Source organism: Pipra filicauda, unplaced genomic scaffold (assembly GCF_003945595.2).
Source record: "Pipra filicauda isolate LSUMZ 115617 unplaced genomic scaffold, ASM394559v2 scaffold55_size4083901_pilon, whole genome shotgun sequence".
Taxonomy (NCBI): Eukaryota; Metazoa; Chordata; class Aves; order Passeriformes; family Pipridae; genus Pipra; species Pipra filicauda.
Genome location: NW_024104709.1, coordinates 1,998,495 through 2,013,679, shown reverse-complemented (window position 1 = coordinate 2,013,679; position 15,185 = coordinate 1,998,495). Strand labels below are relative to the sequence as shown.

At 43.3% G+C, this 15,185-nt stretch overlaps 1 protein-coding gene across 3 annotated transcripts in view; it reads left to right on the top strand.

The window, feature by feature from the left end:
• Positions 1-15,185, top strand: part of TULP4 (TUB like protein 4) — a 165,412-nt gene that overhangs the window by 141,477 nt on the left and 8,750 nt on the right. For all 3 annotated transcript variants that reach the window (XM_039387408.1, XM_039387409.1, XM_039387407.1), the window contains 7 exons: positions 706-930; positions 3,160-3,394; positions 3,884-4,028; positions 5,277-5,421; positions 6,574-6,667; positions 8,075-8,218; positions 11,734-14,315. In XM_039387408.1, the coding sequence (XP_039243342.1) occupies positions 706-930; positions 3,160-3,394; positions 3,884-4,028; positions 5,277-5,421; positions 6,574-6,667; positions 8,075-8,218; positions 11,734-14,315 (3,570 nt within the window). The remainder of the gene's footprint in view (positions 1-705; positions 931-3,159; positions 3,395-3,883; positions 4,029-5,276; positions 5,422-6,573; positions 6,668-8,074; positions 8,219-11,733; positions 14,316-15,185) is intronic.

Sequence of the window (15,185 nt, the reverse complement as noted above, 5' to 3'; positions counted from 1 at the left end):
GGAAAGTTTAGAGGGTTCCTTGCAAGCAGGGAATAATGTCTAAAACAGTAGTAATTTATTCTGCATTGTAACACCTAGTATCAGTTGCCCCTCACTCCTTCTAGTTTTACTGTCATGATTTAGACATTTTTGAGTGTAGAAAAGCAGAAGACAAAAGGCCGTTCTCTGTTTTGTTCTAGTGCTCTTTCACAGTTCATTTCCTCTGGGAATAGTTCAAAAGAGACACCGTGCAGTGGAAAAGTCAGTGCAAGACAAGAAAGCTGATTGGATTTTCTCCACTCATTTTCTGTCTCTGGGCATATAATTTAACTTTTCAGTTGTAAAATGTGAGATGTTACCAGTGGATGAGGCTTGATTAGGTGACTGAAAAAATCATTTGAATAGGACATCAAAAGATCCTGCTTTTTAACACTGTGTGACTTTAAAGTCACTTATCTAGGTACTGAATTTGGTAGATGATTTCTTGTGTGATGAAGCCTTCTGAGTAAAAAGCACTATATAAACATCAACTACTGTTATTGATGATTTCAGATGTTCCCGTTCTTCTCCCTTTTTGTGGGCAGTAGCAGGCACTTTTAAGTTTCTGCAAGACTTAGGGTAATGTGATCGGTGCTGAATTCATGTGATCACTTGCTGTGCAGCTATCTTGGCAAAAGATCTTTTAAGAAATTCTTTTAAAGTAGTATCCTTTTGCTCTTCATGCAGCGTCCCATCATCTCCATCTGTTGGGGTCACAGGGATTCACGCCTGCTGATGGCTTCCGGACCTGCATTGTATGTAGTCAGAGTCGAGCACAGGGTCTCCAGCCTGCAGCTGCTGTGCCAGCAGACCATAGCTAGCTGTCTGCGGGATGACAAGGACATCAGCAAACTCACCCTGCCCCCTCGGCTCTGCTCGTACCTCACCACTGCCTTTATACCAACAATCAAGGTAAAAGGAAAGAAATGTGTGTCTTGGGAGGAGGAGGAAAGGGTTACTAGATTTCTCCCCCATGGTGCTCCTAAGTGATGATGGCTAAATTATAAGATATTATTATAATTATCATTTTAGAAGCTTGATTAAGGGTCATTCCTGTCCTCTTCAAGAGCCCTGTGATGCATTTGGTGCCTATGAAAAATCTGAAAAGAAGGCTCACACACGCTGATCTGCATTATTCCATGGAGATGGCTTTTCCAAGTACATTGCAGGGGTAAAATATGCTGGTGACTCACAAAGACTTGTGAAGAAGCTCATGCTGATGATAATACTGTGTCATGGTTATAGGAGGGATTCACAGTGGTAAAACTGTTGCCTCCCTGCATGTCACGAGTGCTTATATTGCCAGGAAAATTAGACTTAAGACCTGGGGCTCCCAAGTATTTCTGCTAACAATGAGTTCTGCTTACCTTGCTGCTCCAACAGTGCCACGGAAAAATGAACCAGATATTACACCTTTTCCTGTACCGCGAGCAGAACCGTCTGCACAACGTGTTTGTTTCATGGTTTTGCCTTCAGTAACATCTTTGGATTTCCAAACTTTTTATCACAGCCTATAATCCAGAGCATTAGCTGGTAAATGCTCAGCATTCAAACACACTTTTTTGTGATTTTTTGTGTACGTGCTACAGCATTTTCTTGAGCCAGCTTCAGGTCCTTGTCAAAACATTGCAGAGCTAGAATAACTAATTTGAAATCAGTGGGGCTGGCCTAGCTTAAATGAGAACAAATTTTGCCTAAAAAATAATAATTCAGCATGATTCCATTTGGCTACTGCTAATCAGGGCAGTTTGTGCAACTGTAAAACATTTCACTTGTCAGAGAAGAATAAATACGTTGCTGTAACCATAAGACCTCCATCCCCAAAGATGCAGAGCATCTAAAAAACCAGTGGTCTTCACTTCTTTCTAGAATACCTCCTTCTCTCCAGGATGCCTCTTTCCATGTTATTCCAGACCAGCCCTGCAGCTCTGTAGAGCATCAGTGACAATTGCTTGGCTGTTAGGGAAGGCAGGGGAGGGGATGAAGACAGCAGTTGGCTGTAGCAAGGCTGGGAGCCATGGTGGGGCTCAGAGGGGCAGAGGCAGTACAGGGGCACATTGTTGCCAAAAACCCTTCTGTCACCTCCCAGAGGCAATGCTGGATGGGTAACAGTTGTGGGGCTGCGAGATTGAAGCTGAGAGGCTGAAGCAGGGTTTCCAGAAGCCTTTCTTGTGCTCTTTCTTGGGTGTTTCTGGAGTTTCCTCAGCACTTATTTATACTTTACCCTGGGCTCTCACCCAGCCACATGCTCAGCCTACGTTGTCAGCCATGCCTTCAGTGTTTGCAAAGGCACCCTCTTTCATGCACACGTTCCTCTTCCCCCTCCAGTTCACGGACTACATTATAGGTCACTCCTCAGCCTACATCCATCTTGCAAGGTTAAGAAAGCCTATTTTTCCCTACCTTTTTTTTCTCATGCTTTCATTTTGAAAGAAACTGTCTTGACTTATACATATTAATAGTATTTGTGTCATACAGGCTATATTGTCCTACACAAAAGCAGTCCTACTGCTTTAGAACCAAGTTTTTCATGGATTAACACAGTGTGGCTGGCAAGCAGGGCAAAGTAACCCACCCTGAGCTATGTGCTTGTATTTCTCGACATTGCACACAAATAGGCCCTCAGCAAAGATGTGCTTGGAAGTGATATAAGAAGTACAAGCTTCTTTCAGAGGAGACAGCATTGTAGCATAGTGGCATTACAGGTACTATTACTAACCAGCAGTGGGAATCTGAGTGGCCAGCTATGCTTGGAGGGCCTACAAGAGACAAGGTACTCTGATATTTGACTTGACCACATTACCCAAGTTCAAAAAGACGTCTATGATACAAGCCAAAACTTGAAGATAGGTTTATTTTCTAATTCAGTCCTCTGACCACGGGTTCAACCATCCTTTTTGATGTAACTAGTTGTAGTTTTCTGTGTACAACTGCTTTTGACCCAACCAAATAATACACAGACACTGTCTTTCTTGCATGTGGGTCCTGCATAACTCACAGAGTAACCTGTACTAATCTTCACCTACCAAATTAGAGCTGGGTTCAAACTCAGTTAGTTTTGTTGGGATTAAGTTACCATAGGAAAAAAAGCAACCAATAACCTATAGGAAACTTTCTCTTTCCTTCCTTCATTTAATTAAGCCTCCTATCCCAGACCCAAACAATATGAGAGACTTTGTCAGCTACCCAACAGCTGGTAATGAACGGCTTCACTGCACAATGAAGCGGACAGAAGATGACCCAGAAGTTGGTGGTCCATGTTATACCCTGTACTTGGAATACCTTGGGGGACTGGTGCCTATCCTGAAAGGACGTCGTATCAGCAAGTTGCGGCCAGAGTTTGTCATCATGGATCCCAAAACAGATGGAAAAGCAGGTAGAATTAAGTTGTTGTTCTGTATAAAAAATGATTTAGAAATGCTTTTGATATTAAATCCTCAAGAGTTTAAAAATATATATATATATGCAACATAAATGGTGGCGTCTGATATTTTTTCTTATGTGAAAAAACCTTTAGCATGACCTAGACTCAAGCCTCTGAAATTATACCATGCTGCCTTTTGTTTTACAAAAGAGAACTTCTTGTAATGGAAAATGGACTGCTAATTAGAAGAAAATATTTTTTAGTCTGAATTTTGAAGTCAGGTGAATGCTGTTCACCTCTCTGAATCATGTTCACTTGAGTTCAAAATATTGCAAATTTGGAGTTTATACTAGGCAGGGTGAAGAATGTTTACTTTTTCTCTGCCTAGTTTTATTTCAATTACTGCTTGTGAATTGGGCTTATGCTTCTGGTCACTGAGAGTTGTAATTTATACCAGTTTTCTGAAGTAGCACTTAAATTTTCTGGGGCCTGTCTTGATAGATGAAATCTATGGAAACAGCTTGATTTCCACTGTGATTGACAGCTGCAACTGCTCTGACTCCAGCGATATCGAACTCAGTGATGACTGGGCAGCAAAGAAATCTCCAAAAATCAGTCGAGCTAGCAAATCACCTAAACTCCCCAGGTAATAATTTCTTGGATATTTCTTCTTCTTCCCCATGGGTTCGTTCTGTCTTTGTCTCTTTCCCCCTTTCTCTCTATCTCTCTATCTCTTGACCCCTTGTAAAATTAAAAGCGGACTCCTTTGGGTAGATGGGAATCATAGGATTGGGGTCTTCTTCAGTGTGCAGTCATGGGATGATGTCAGAGATTGGTGTAGAGTTGGACTTCGTGGAAGATTCTGGGGCAAAATGTAATGGGAAACAATAGGACACCACTTCTCCCTAGGCCTCAAAGAAAGATTTTATGAACTCTCCCACCTCTGCCTTTGCCACATATGAACTCTTGCCACCGTGGAATATATTTGTCCTTCAAACAGACTGTGTTTTTACCCCCTCAGTGCTTAGAGTCCCTGATCTAGTTAAAACCTTTATTTCCTCAGAGGTATTTTCAGTCATATGTCCATGCATAGGTGGCATAGATCCTGACAAGTGGCACTGATGCTGTGGTGGCCTTTCAAGGGAGCCTTAACAAACAGACCCTCCTAAACACAGTGTTGACAAGGTTCTGTAACAATATGCAAAGCAAGCTTCCAAGCTATTAATTTGTCCAGTTGTTTTCCTGACAGCTCTTCATTATATTCATTATGTGCATAGATAGAATCCCCAAACCTGCACGGAGCCTTACTGATGTCTGTGGTGTTTCTCATAGGCGCTGACCTCTCTATGCCAGCTTCATGTTACAGAATTAAGGCCCTGATGCCTTCTAGCTGCAGGTGACACTTTTCCAAAGACAGTATTATGAGCTTGCCCTGGTATGAGGGAGAGCAAATGCATCCTTTTATGTGTGAACACAATGTGTGAAATACCAAAGTTTTAGTTTGGCAAAAGAACTAAACTTGACAAAAGAACCATCAATTCCTGAGCGTAAACCTGAACGGGCTCAGGAAAAACAACTATCTTGCACCCTTGGTTTTCTAAGAGCATACTTTTGAAATGCAACTTCTGTTTGTTACTTTTTCTACGACTGAGCTCTTTCAGGTGGCTGAACTCATATTCTTGACCCCCTTTGCATAGTGGGAGATATGACTTACTGCGTGTCAGGTCTTCTGTATGTTTTATTTTAACCCGTAATTCTCTGTCCTGTAGACTCTTTATTAGCCACTTAGAGAACACCACACCAGTTGTCTTCATTACATCTTTACTCTCAAAGACATGAATTTTGTGCATTTTTCCGTGCCCACCGATGATTCTAATTATTGCTTTATCTGCAGAATCAATATAGAAGCTCGCAAATCTCCAAAGATGTCCCGAGCTGCGCAGGAGATATCAAGATCACCAAGGTTACCAATAAGGAAACCCTCTATTGGTTCACCAAGCCTGACCCGAAGAGAGTTTCCTTTAGAAGATATTACCCAGGTATTGTGCCTATTGTTACCATACCTGATTCAAATGGATTTTCTTCAAGAGGCAGCAAGTTGTGATAGAGATCCAATGTTCACCAATAAAAAAATTTCATCTAATTACAGTTACTAGAAGGGACAACTAGAGAATTGCATCTTCCAGTTAAATAATTATGTTCAGAAGTGCCAGTGGAGTATCAGGTGTTATTTGAGAAATCCCATCACCACTAATTTTTGTCAATGCAAATCCATGTGAGAAGTTTTATTCCAAGTGATATTGTTGGCTTTGTAAAAATGTGAAAATGCTTCATTGGTTTCTCAGAGCTGTCTTAATACCACTGTAATTCTCTGCTTTGCTAGGGATTGCTGAGATAAGGAAATATTTGCTTCAGAGTTCTCTGCTTCAGTGTTCTTTGTTTCATAATTACATGGAACAGTCTTAACTGGAAGGCAGGCAAGGATTTAGCACTTTGTACTCTTTGTGGTGTTCATGTCCTCAGGGTAAATGAAACTTAGCAGGCTGTAGAACTATCTGGGTTACATATTTGATTAATAACAGCCTGCATTCTTTTAGTTTGGTTTGGTTTGCTTTGGTTTTTTTCTGCTCTCTTGTTTCACTTTTTCCTTTTTATGAAAAATTCTAGATAGTTACACAGAGATAGGACCAAAAGTCCCTTGAATAGGGCAGGAGACCCGAGGCTTAGATCCTTCTCTTAATATTGACAGCATAACTCCTGGCCTTTGAGAAAAATTTCTTGGTCTTTCAGACCCATAATATATTCACCATGGCAGCAATGGTTTGGAAAGTTGCTTTAGGAGCTCCAGGGAAAAATATGTTTGCTGTTATGAGTAATTAATTTGTGCCTTATTGTTTTGTAAAGTGACTCAAGCATAGAACCAACGGGCAGGGTGTATTACTTTCTGAAATACAGAACAGCCATGCTCTTGCTGTACAGAAAAGCAAGCATTTGAAAACAGACCTACTCTCACTGAGCAGACATTGTGTTGTTCAGTTGCTACAAAGGCACATTAGGCTGTTTCAATACAATAAAAACAAGAGAAGCTGAAATTGCATTATCACGTGCAATAGCTTGATTGCTCTGCAGTTCTTTCTTAGAGTTTGATACAGATTTTATCAGGTAAAAATCATCTTGTTTTTGCTTTGCAGCACAACTACCTTGCTCAGGTCACATCTAATATCTGGGGAACCAAATTTAAAATTGTGGGTTTGGCTGCTTTCCTACCAACTAACCTTGGTGCAGGTAAAAGTGAACTCTGTTGATTTTTTTACATGTCAAATTCTTTCTAACAAGCAACAAACTTATGCCATGACATTCTTTTTAAGTGATCAAAAGACTTCTTTAACAAAGCACTTATTTTCTGTGGACAATAGGAATTAGATTTTATGAAATTCACTGTAACTAAAGGAGATCAAAATCTATAAATACAATAATGATATGATCAATAAAATGCTAAAAGTCTCACTTGTAATAAACTGATTAATTAACATTCAAGCCCAGACCTTTATTTTTACAGTTTATTTGAACAAAACCCACACAAATAAAAAGAAGTTTTTGCAAGAGGAGTATAACAGTCATGGGTATTAAGTTACTGTAATAGAATTATTTTTAATAGTCAGATTTTTGTAGTAATTTAGCTAGAAATTATGCAAAAATAATGTTAAAAAAGCTCTTACAGCATCATGCCCAAGATTCTTCAGGTCAGTACATAGCCTTATCGTAGGGTTCTCCTGCTGGAGCATGAATAGGTTCACCTGCTGGAGCATCAGTAATCTGGTAGCCTTCATTAAAAGTAGCAGTTGTCTAGACTATCAACCTTGTTTTGGGTAGGCCAGTCCTACCCAGATAGTTCTGTTGGAAGGAAGAAGTCTGAGAAAAGAGCAGGGTACCACCTAGTTGAACTGAGCTCTGAACTGAAATATTAATGCAAGTATATCACTTTAATGAGCTCTTTGGAAAACTTATGTTTTCCTGTGTTGTATTATATAGTTAGATCAGGAGTACATCATGATTCCCTGGATGCAGAATAAGATAGATGCTTTTTGTGGCTATGTTGACTGCTATCAGTAGTAGAATGACCAAAAGTCATTCTAATTCTCTCATTGCCAGTGACAGATAGGTAGGGAAGGATGTAAGTGTAGTGTAAGTGTATAGTGATACTTTCTTCAAATGTTCTCCCAGTCTCCAGTGTTAGGGTCCCAGGGACTTCCTGAGCCATGAGGGGTTTCTTTGTATGTAGTAATCTTCAAAAGATTTCCTTCCTGAAAACTTTCCAGTTTTACGCTAAAGTCATGTAAGTCAGTAGCATCCTGTGGTGAAGAGTTCCAAAAGTAGAATGGAAAAAGTAGTTTCCTTCCATAAAAATAGATGTGAATAAAAGATGAAGTAATTAATTATTTCTATGTATTATTTAACTACAGAGATGCTGCCTCCATTTAAAGAGAAATAGCTGAAAGTTACAATCTCTTTTATCCCGTTTATGCAAAGTGTTACGTAGTAATTTGACAAATAATGGTTCACACATGCACATGTATATAGTAAATAATAATATTCACAGCCCTTCTGTCTGCTTTGAATTGATTCTTTCTTAGGTTTAGATGCTCTTTGTGTAACAGATTTTTTTTATTTCTTGTTATACTCTTTCTCTAGTAATATATAAAACCAGTTTGCTGCATCTGCAGCCCAGGCAAATGACAATATATCTCCCGGAAGTGCGGAAGATTTCAATGGACTACATTAACATGCCTGTCTTTAATCCAAATGTGTTCAGCGAAGATGAAGATGATTTACCAGGTAAGGAAGAGCTGGAGATCTGCCATGTTATGGGTTAAGCTAGATGAAGGACAGGTCATTTGTGTTATGGTCCCCTGTGGTAAACACACAAATCAAAATCCCTTAGTCTGATGGGATCCTGTAAAACCAAATTAGAATAAGGCTAATATATACTATAGGCATTGTTTTCTGATACATGTGGAAAATATAATCCATGTAGAGCTGCTAAGTTTCAGGTTCACTGGAAAAGTAGTCATCTGCTGATTCATCTTTGTTAAGAATTCTCCGTAAACTGAAGCCTTGCATTCTGCATCTTGATAGGACAGAATTGTAATGTGTTGGAAGCCCAAACAGACGGTTCTTGAGTCCTGATGGCATCAAAGCACAGCCTGCTGATGAGCTTGGGTTGGGGGACAGGTTCCCATAATACTTAGCCACCCTTTGAGAAGTGATAAATGCCCATTTGGACTTTTATCAATATTTAGAGGCTAAAATAGTGAAGTAGTTGATCAACAAGTGGGATTAGGAAGAACTTTTCATTTCACTGAGATGTAAAGTAGCAGAAGATTCAAGCAGTGTAGTTGATGTGATGTGGCAGGTAAAAGGACTGGAAGAATTCAGGACCTCCTCCGATCAAAAAAATCATCATGCTGGTAAAACTGAAAAATAATAGACAAGAAGATAAATTAATACATTTTCAGAGTTTTCATATCAGTGAGGGATTCCTTTTGCCAAATCCCAGGTGTTTGGAACTACAGAAGTGGCCATCATGCCAGTACCCTTTGAGAAGGAAGGAGTGTGAGCACTGCAGAGCAATTAAAGTTGTCTTTACTGTGCTAGAGTCTATTGAAATAAATGGAAATGCTCCCATTATTTCAGACCAGGGTTTCAACTACTGAAAGCACTTGTGTCCGACCCAAGCATCAGAGTAGTCTTCTGGACTTCTAAAGAAATACTTGTATGTTTAAAATGAAGCCCATTTTTTCACAGTTTGGGAGACTTGGCTTGCCTCATTTCTGTCAACATGATATTCACCTGTAGGTTCTGAAGAAATAATAGAGACATTGATGATTGTATATATTCTATTAATAGGAAGCACTCAACATTCTCTGTTACGAAACATGGTCCAAGCTGACAGAAAGTAATATAAAAACTAAATAGAAAAGAAAAAATTTAATATAAAGTTTTCGCATGTCTTCCTGAAGATTGAATGGGATCTGCAATATAAATTCCTTTTATCTTATTGAAGAGATGAAATGGTAGTCAGAATTGCAGATACACCACATACAGAGAGAAAATTGTTAGAGAGTTTTGTTACAATTCTTTGAGAAGCCTAGTAAAAGAATCATACTACCCTGCCTTTCATAATAGCTTTCCTTTTCTTGTCCACTTTTTCCTTTCTAGTTTCTTCTGAGAATTCATTTCTGACTTAGCAAATGGTGGCTACTTAAATAATCAAAAATATTTCTGGGTACATCTTTTCTTAAAGTCTACATATGAAGGGAAAATATTGCGGTGTAAATAATGATTACATGGCAGATTAAAAAAAACACAGTAGAAAGCTGCTTTTGGGCAGTGGAATGTTCATAGTGAGGTACCCTTGGGACATATGTTTCTTAATGTAGTCAGTAAAGATTTGGAAAGACAAATGCACAGTGAATTGATTTAACTTACAAAGTATGCAAACAAATCAATTAAAAACCATTGGAGAAATGAAGAAAACATTGGATTTAAACACTTTGGAATATTAAGCAGCACCAAAACAAATGAGATTTTGTTTGATAAAGCACTTAATACCCATGACAGCAACATTCGTGATTGCTTAAGCCAACCTAACAATTAAACCTCAAGCTCTGGCAGCTAAATTGCTAAACTGCAATTTCAGGATGAAAGCACGGCCTGCCGGCCAAGCACAGAACCACACTGCCTTAGGGTCATTCAAGTTTAGCTGTCTATCTTCTTCTAAAGGAACGAGCAGAACTACCATAAATATTTGCCAGCATAGCCACAGTCCTGTGTGTACACCTACCACATTCATCTCTGATGCTGATAAAAGCATAATGCTATTGAAAATGTATTATAGGGCATAGGTAGACGACTAGAATTTTAATTAAAATTTAATTAGGAACTGGGCAGCATCTGGAGGAGTCCTGACTAATGGATCTCTTGCCTGATCTGGTCTTGCAAATCTGAGGTCTCCACAGAATTTGGCACACTTAAAGGATCCTGGATATGACTTTAGGATCCTTTATCTCATCTGTTTTCCTTCCACAAACTTGCTGGTACACACCACTTATAATTTTCTGTGTGATTTTTTACAGGAAGATTAATGAAAGATAAAGAACTTGCAATATTCTTGGGAGTTCTAATATAGTTTTTACTGCTTCCCCTCATTATTCTATTGTGTTCCTTCTTATCTTGACTTCTGCACCTGTACTTGGGTCCAGTGTCCTCATTTCCCTGCTTCAGCTTTTCAGTGGTAGTTCCTGTTGGAAACACTCTCACCACTTTTCGCAAAAGGATTGCAAACAATTGAGCATGCTCAATGCTTCTGTTTAAAATCATGGGAGTTGCTTCTTGCCACACTGCCCCTTTTTCGCCACCACCACATGTGGGAAATTTTTCCTATGTGCATTTGCTTCTTTTCACATTTCGAATTGCAGCATGCCCAAGCATTGATGCTGAAGTCACTCTGACTACAATGCCCACTATTGAATCTTTTTGGCTTCCCATCTGTTTCCTCACATCTTCCCCTTACATTTCCCATCTGGCCTCCCACGTATTTCCTCACATCTTTTCCTTACCAATCTTCTTTTAAAAACTTTTATAAGTTTTGTCCACATTTCATTCCATCATATTCCTTTCTCTCTCGGTTTCCGCTTCCTTGGTTTTGTATTACGGGTTGGTTTGCTACACACTGGACTCACGAGATTATAGCACTTCCCTTTTCCCAACTGTTGTCTGTATTCTCCAGTTTTCCTAAGCTCATTGAATCTAGGAACATTATACAACATACGATACGGTGCCTGCAGTGCAGGTATTCAACTTTTTTTTCTTACCCTCCACTTCTTTTTTTTGTTTGCTGAAAACTAGTGAGTCCTGATTTAGCAAAACTTTTATTGATTTGAGTAGAAGTAGTTAAAACCAGATGAGTGAGTGGTAATTCAGACCATGAAAGTCCATGGGGATCATAGTGTAGCCTGAAAGCAAGCTCAGAACTTTACCTCTGAAGCGTCACTCCCAAAAAGTGGCTTTAAAGTTGATCAGCAGCTGTTACAAGTAGCTCTTGTGCAATGGGAGTCAGGGGAGATGGGCTGGCTTACATGTTCAAACTGAGGTCTGACCAGTTGGTTATGGGAACCAATAGCACTCCATCCAGATACAGCAGAGTGCTTAAGCAAGTACACAAAGTTTAAAAAGTCCCTTCATGACTGGGGCTGCCCCACAGCAAAGACCTTGCCATCACATGGGAGGGATTCCTGGGATGGGGAGAGGAGGCCAAGACAGCGGGTGACATGCTTTGTTGTTCTTTGCAGTGCCCGGTGCCCCCGGCGCCCCCGCCAGCAGCCCGCCGTGCACCGTCAACATCCCCATCGCCCCCATCCACAGCTCCGCACAGGCCATGTCGCCTACACAGAGCATAGGCCTGGTCCAGTCGCTGCTGGCCAACCAGAACGTGCAGCTGGATGTGCTGGCAAACCCACCGGCGGAAGCGGGGGGTGAGGGGACGGGACCCTTCCCGGGAGCGCCAGGCCGCTTTCCCGGCCCAGGGGCAGGGGCGCTGGCTGTGGGGGAGCTGGGCCGCCCGGCCCCACCACCACCTCCACTGGCCCCGCCACCCCCCGCACCCCCCGCCATCGCCCTGACTGAACTGCGGGACCACAGTGACCGGGAGCATGAGCCCCCACCCAAGGCCAAGGCCCCACGGCCAGGGCCACAGCTGGTAGAAGGGGACGCCGTCATCTTTGGAGCCACTCAGGAGCTGCAGCTGAACAAGATGAACCCGCCCCCACCCTACCCCGGCACCATCCCTGCCCCGCCAACTCTTCCACCCCCGCCTGGCCCCCCGCAGCCACCCCTTGATCTCTGCCTCAAAAAGGGAGAATTCTCACTCTACCCGGCGGGGCACTACCAGACACCCCTGGGGTATGAGCGGATAACAACTTTCGACAGCAGTGGAAACGTGGAAGAGGTGTGCCGGCCTCGCACCAGGATGCTCTGTGCCCAGAGCACCTACACCCTGCCGGGTCCCGGCAGCTCCGCCACCTTGCGCATCACAGCTGCTGAGAAGAAGATGCAGCAGCCCTGTGCCAGCGCCACGCTGAACCGGCTCACGGTCCCCCGTTACTCCATCCCAACCGGGGACCCGCCGCCCTACCCTGACATTGCCAACCAGCTGTCCCAGGGCAGAAGCATGGCACAGAGGCTGGACAACACTATCATTCATGCTACTCTGCGGAGGAACAGCAGAGAGGCAGCCCTGAAAATGGCTCAGCTGATGGATGGTCAGAGAGCCACCTTGCAACTTCCCCCAAAACCCAAGAGCAGCATTGTGACGGCACAGTACCAGCAGAGAGTACCCACCGCCTTGTACACCTGCAGCCAGTGCAGCAGTGGTGGCGCTGGCAGCAGCAATGCAAGTGCCGGTGGTGCGGGCAACATCCCTAGTGCCAGTGCTAGTAGCAGCACTTCCAGTATTGGTGGCGTGAGACCTGATCTGAGCACAGGGAGTGGCTCCCAGCACAGCTCTGTGATTGCTCACTCTGTCAGTACTTCACCTCTGGCCTCCCAGTCCTCCTACAGCTTGCTGAGCCCACCTGACAATTCCCGTGACCGAGCAGATTATATCAACTCCGCCTTCACAGAGGATGAGGCCCTTTCTCAGCACTGCCCAGTGGAGAAATCAATACGGCACACGCCTGTGTCCTTGACAGAGGCTACCCTTGCTGTAAAACGGCCACCACCATACCAGTGGGACCCTATGGTGAGTGAAGAGATATGGGTTCCTCAGGAAAGGACATCTCAGAGCTCAGTGCCCAATCCTCTAAAACCTGCTCCGCTCATCATTGGTCAAGCTCAACATCTGGATATGTCTCGAGTGCCATTCGTTTCCCCCAAATCTCCAACCAGTCCCACTGCCACTTTCCAGACAAGTTACGGGGTTGGAGTACCTTACCCAGGAAGCTACAGTGCCCCTCCTCTTCAGGGAATGCAGGCCCCCTGCTCCCCCAAAGAAGCTCTGGCCCCAACACAGTTTGCACAGCAGGAGCCCACAGTTGTCCTTCAGCCAGGTTATCCATCCAACCTCTCCTATTGCCCTTTGCCACCCATGTACCCGGGAAGTAGCACTTGCTCTAGTTTACAGCTGCCACCGATCGCCTTGCACCCATGGAGTTCCTATAGCGCCTGCCCACCCGTACAGAACCCCCCGGGCACCCTGCCCCCCAAGCCGCTCCTCGTGGTGGAGAAGCCAGTGATGTCTCCCCCACCAGCAGAGCTGCAGGGCCACGTGGGCACAGAGGTGATGGTGGAGACGGCAGACACTTTCCAGGAGGTGCTCTCCTTGACAGAAAGCCCTGTTCCTCAAAGGACAGACAAATTTGGCAAGAAGAGCCGGAAACGCCTGGACAGTCGAGCTGAGGAAGGAAACATGCAGGCTATCACCGAGGGCAAGGTCAAAAAGGAGGCAAGGACACTGACTGACTTCAATTCACTAATATCCAGCCCTCGGCTGGGGAGGGAGAAGAAGAAGGTCAAGAGCCAGAAAGATCAGCTGAAGTCCAAGAAACTAAACAAGACGAATGAGTTTCAGGACAGTTCGGAGAGTGAGCCAGAGCTTTTTATCAGTGGAGATGAACTGATGAACCAGAGCCAGGGCAGCAAAAAGGGTTGGAAAACCAAAAGGAGTTTGAGAACAGCCAGTGAGCTGGATGAATTCAAGTGCCGGAAGGCCAGCGAGAAGGAGGATGGGAGACTGGGAAGCCAGGGCTTTGTGTACGTGATGGCCAACAAGCAGCCACTGTGGAACGAGGCGACGCAAGTCTACCAGCTGGACTTTGGAGGGCGGGTGACCCAGGAGTCGGCAAAAAACTTTCAGATTGAGCTGGAAGGACGACAGGTAGGAAGGGGTGGTGCACATGTGTTGGAATGGGAGCCAGGTTGTGGGAAAGCCATGCTAGGAATAAGCTCTGTCTCTCATGTTGCCGAATGCCTCCTGCTTGATTTAGCTGCTCTGTGAGAAAAAGCTTTGCCATGTGGTTGATAAAAAACAGCTGTCAAAGGTCTAGATTCAGCATGACGGGTGAAGTTCAATTGTAAAGTAAATATACAAAATATGTTCAGTCTTACTGCAGTCAGACATGGGAATAAGGGCCAACTTTAGTCTCACTGGCTTTCACTACTGAAAGTGTTGTAATAAACACAACAGATCTCTGCAACAGTAGCTGCATTTGCCATCATTGATGGTTGTGGATGGCAGCTAGTTAGTGAACACTGCTCCCTTCTTGCCCTGCTCACAAAGGTTAGCCAGTCAGTAGATAGCTAAGGAAGAGACAATGGACAGTCACTTTGGTTCTCTCCATGCCAAAATTTCCCCTTGTGGGTTACCAGGCCCCTGGGGCTGGTTCTTAATGCTAGAGGAGGGCGGCACTGACCCTCCCCAGAACAAAGTGCTTGCGGGCCACTTTTGAACCACCCATGGGTAGAAGGGTCGACAGGTAGTTCAAAAAATCAAAACATTTAATGTGGCCCAAGTGGGATGGTACACCAGCCTATTAAGTGGTGCCAATCAGCAGGACACTGGACTGAGATTTAGGAGACTCAGATTTAGTTCCTTGTCCAGCTGTAAGTCACTTTTGGTTTATTAAAGAGATCAAGGTTCTCAATTTCCTCTGATTTAACTTGGGAGTTAGATGTCTTAAATATCCAACATGCGTGATCAGTGGTAGTCTTTTGGTTTTGCTTGTCTGTAACAAAAGCTCAAAGGCAG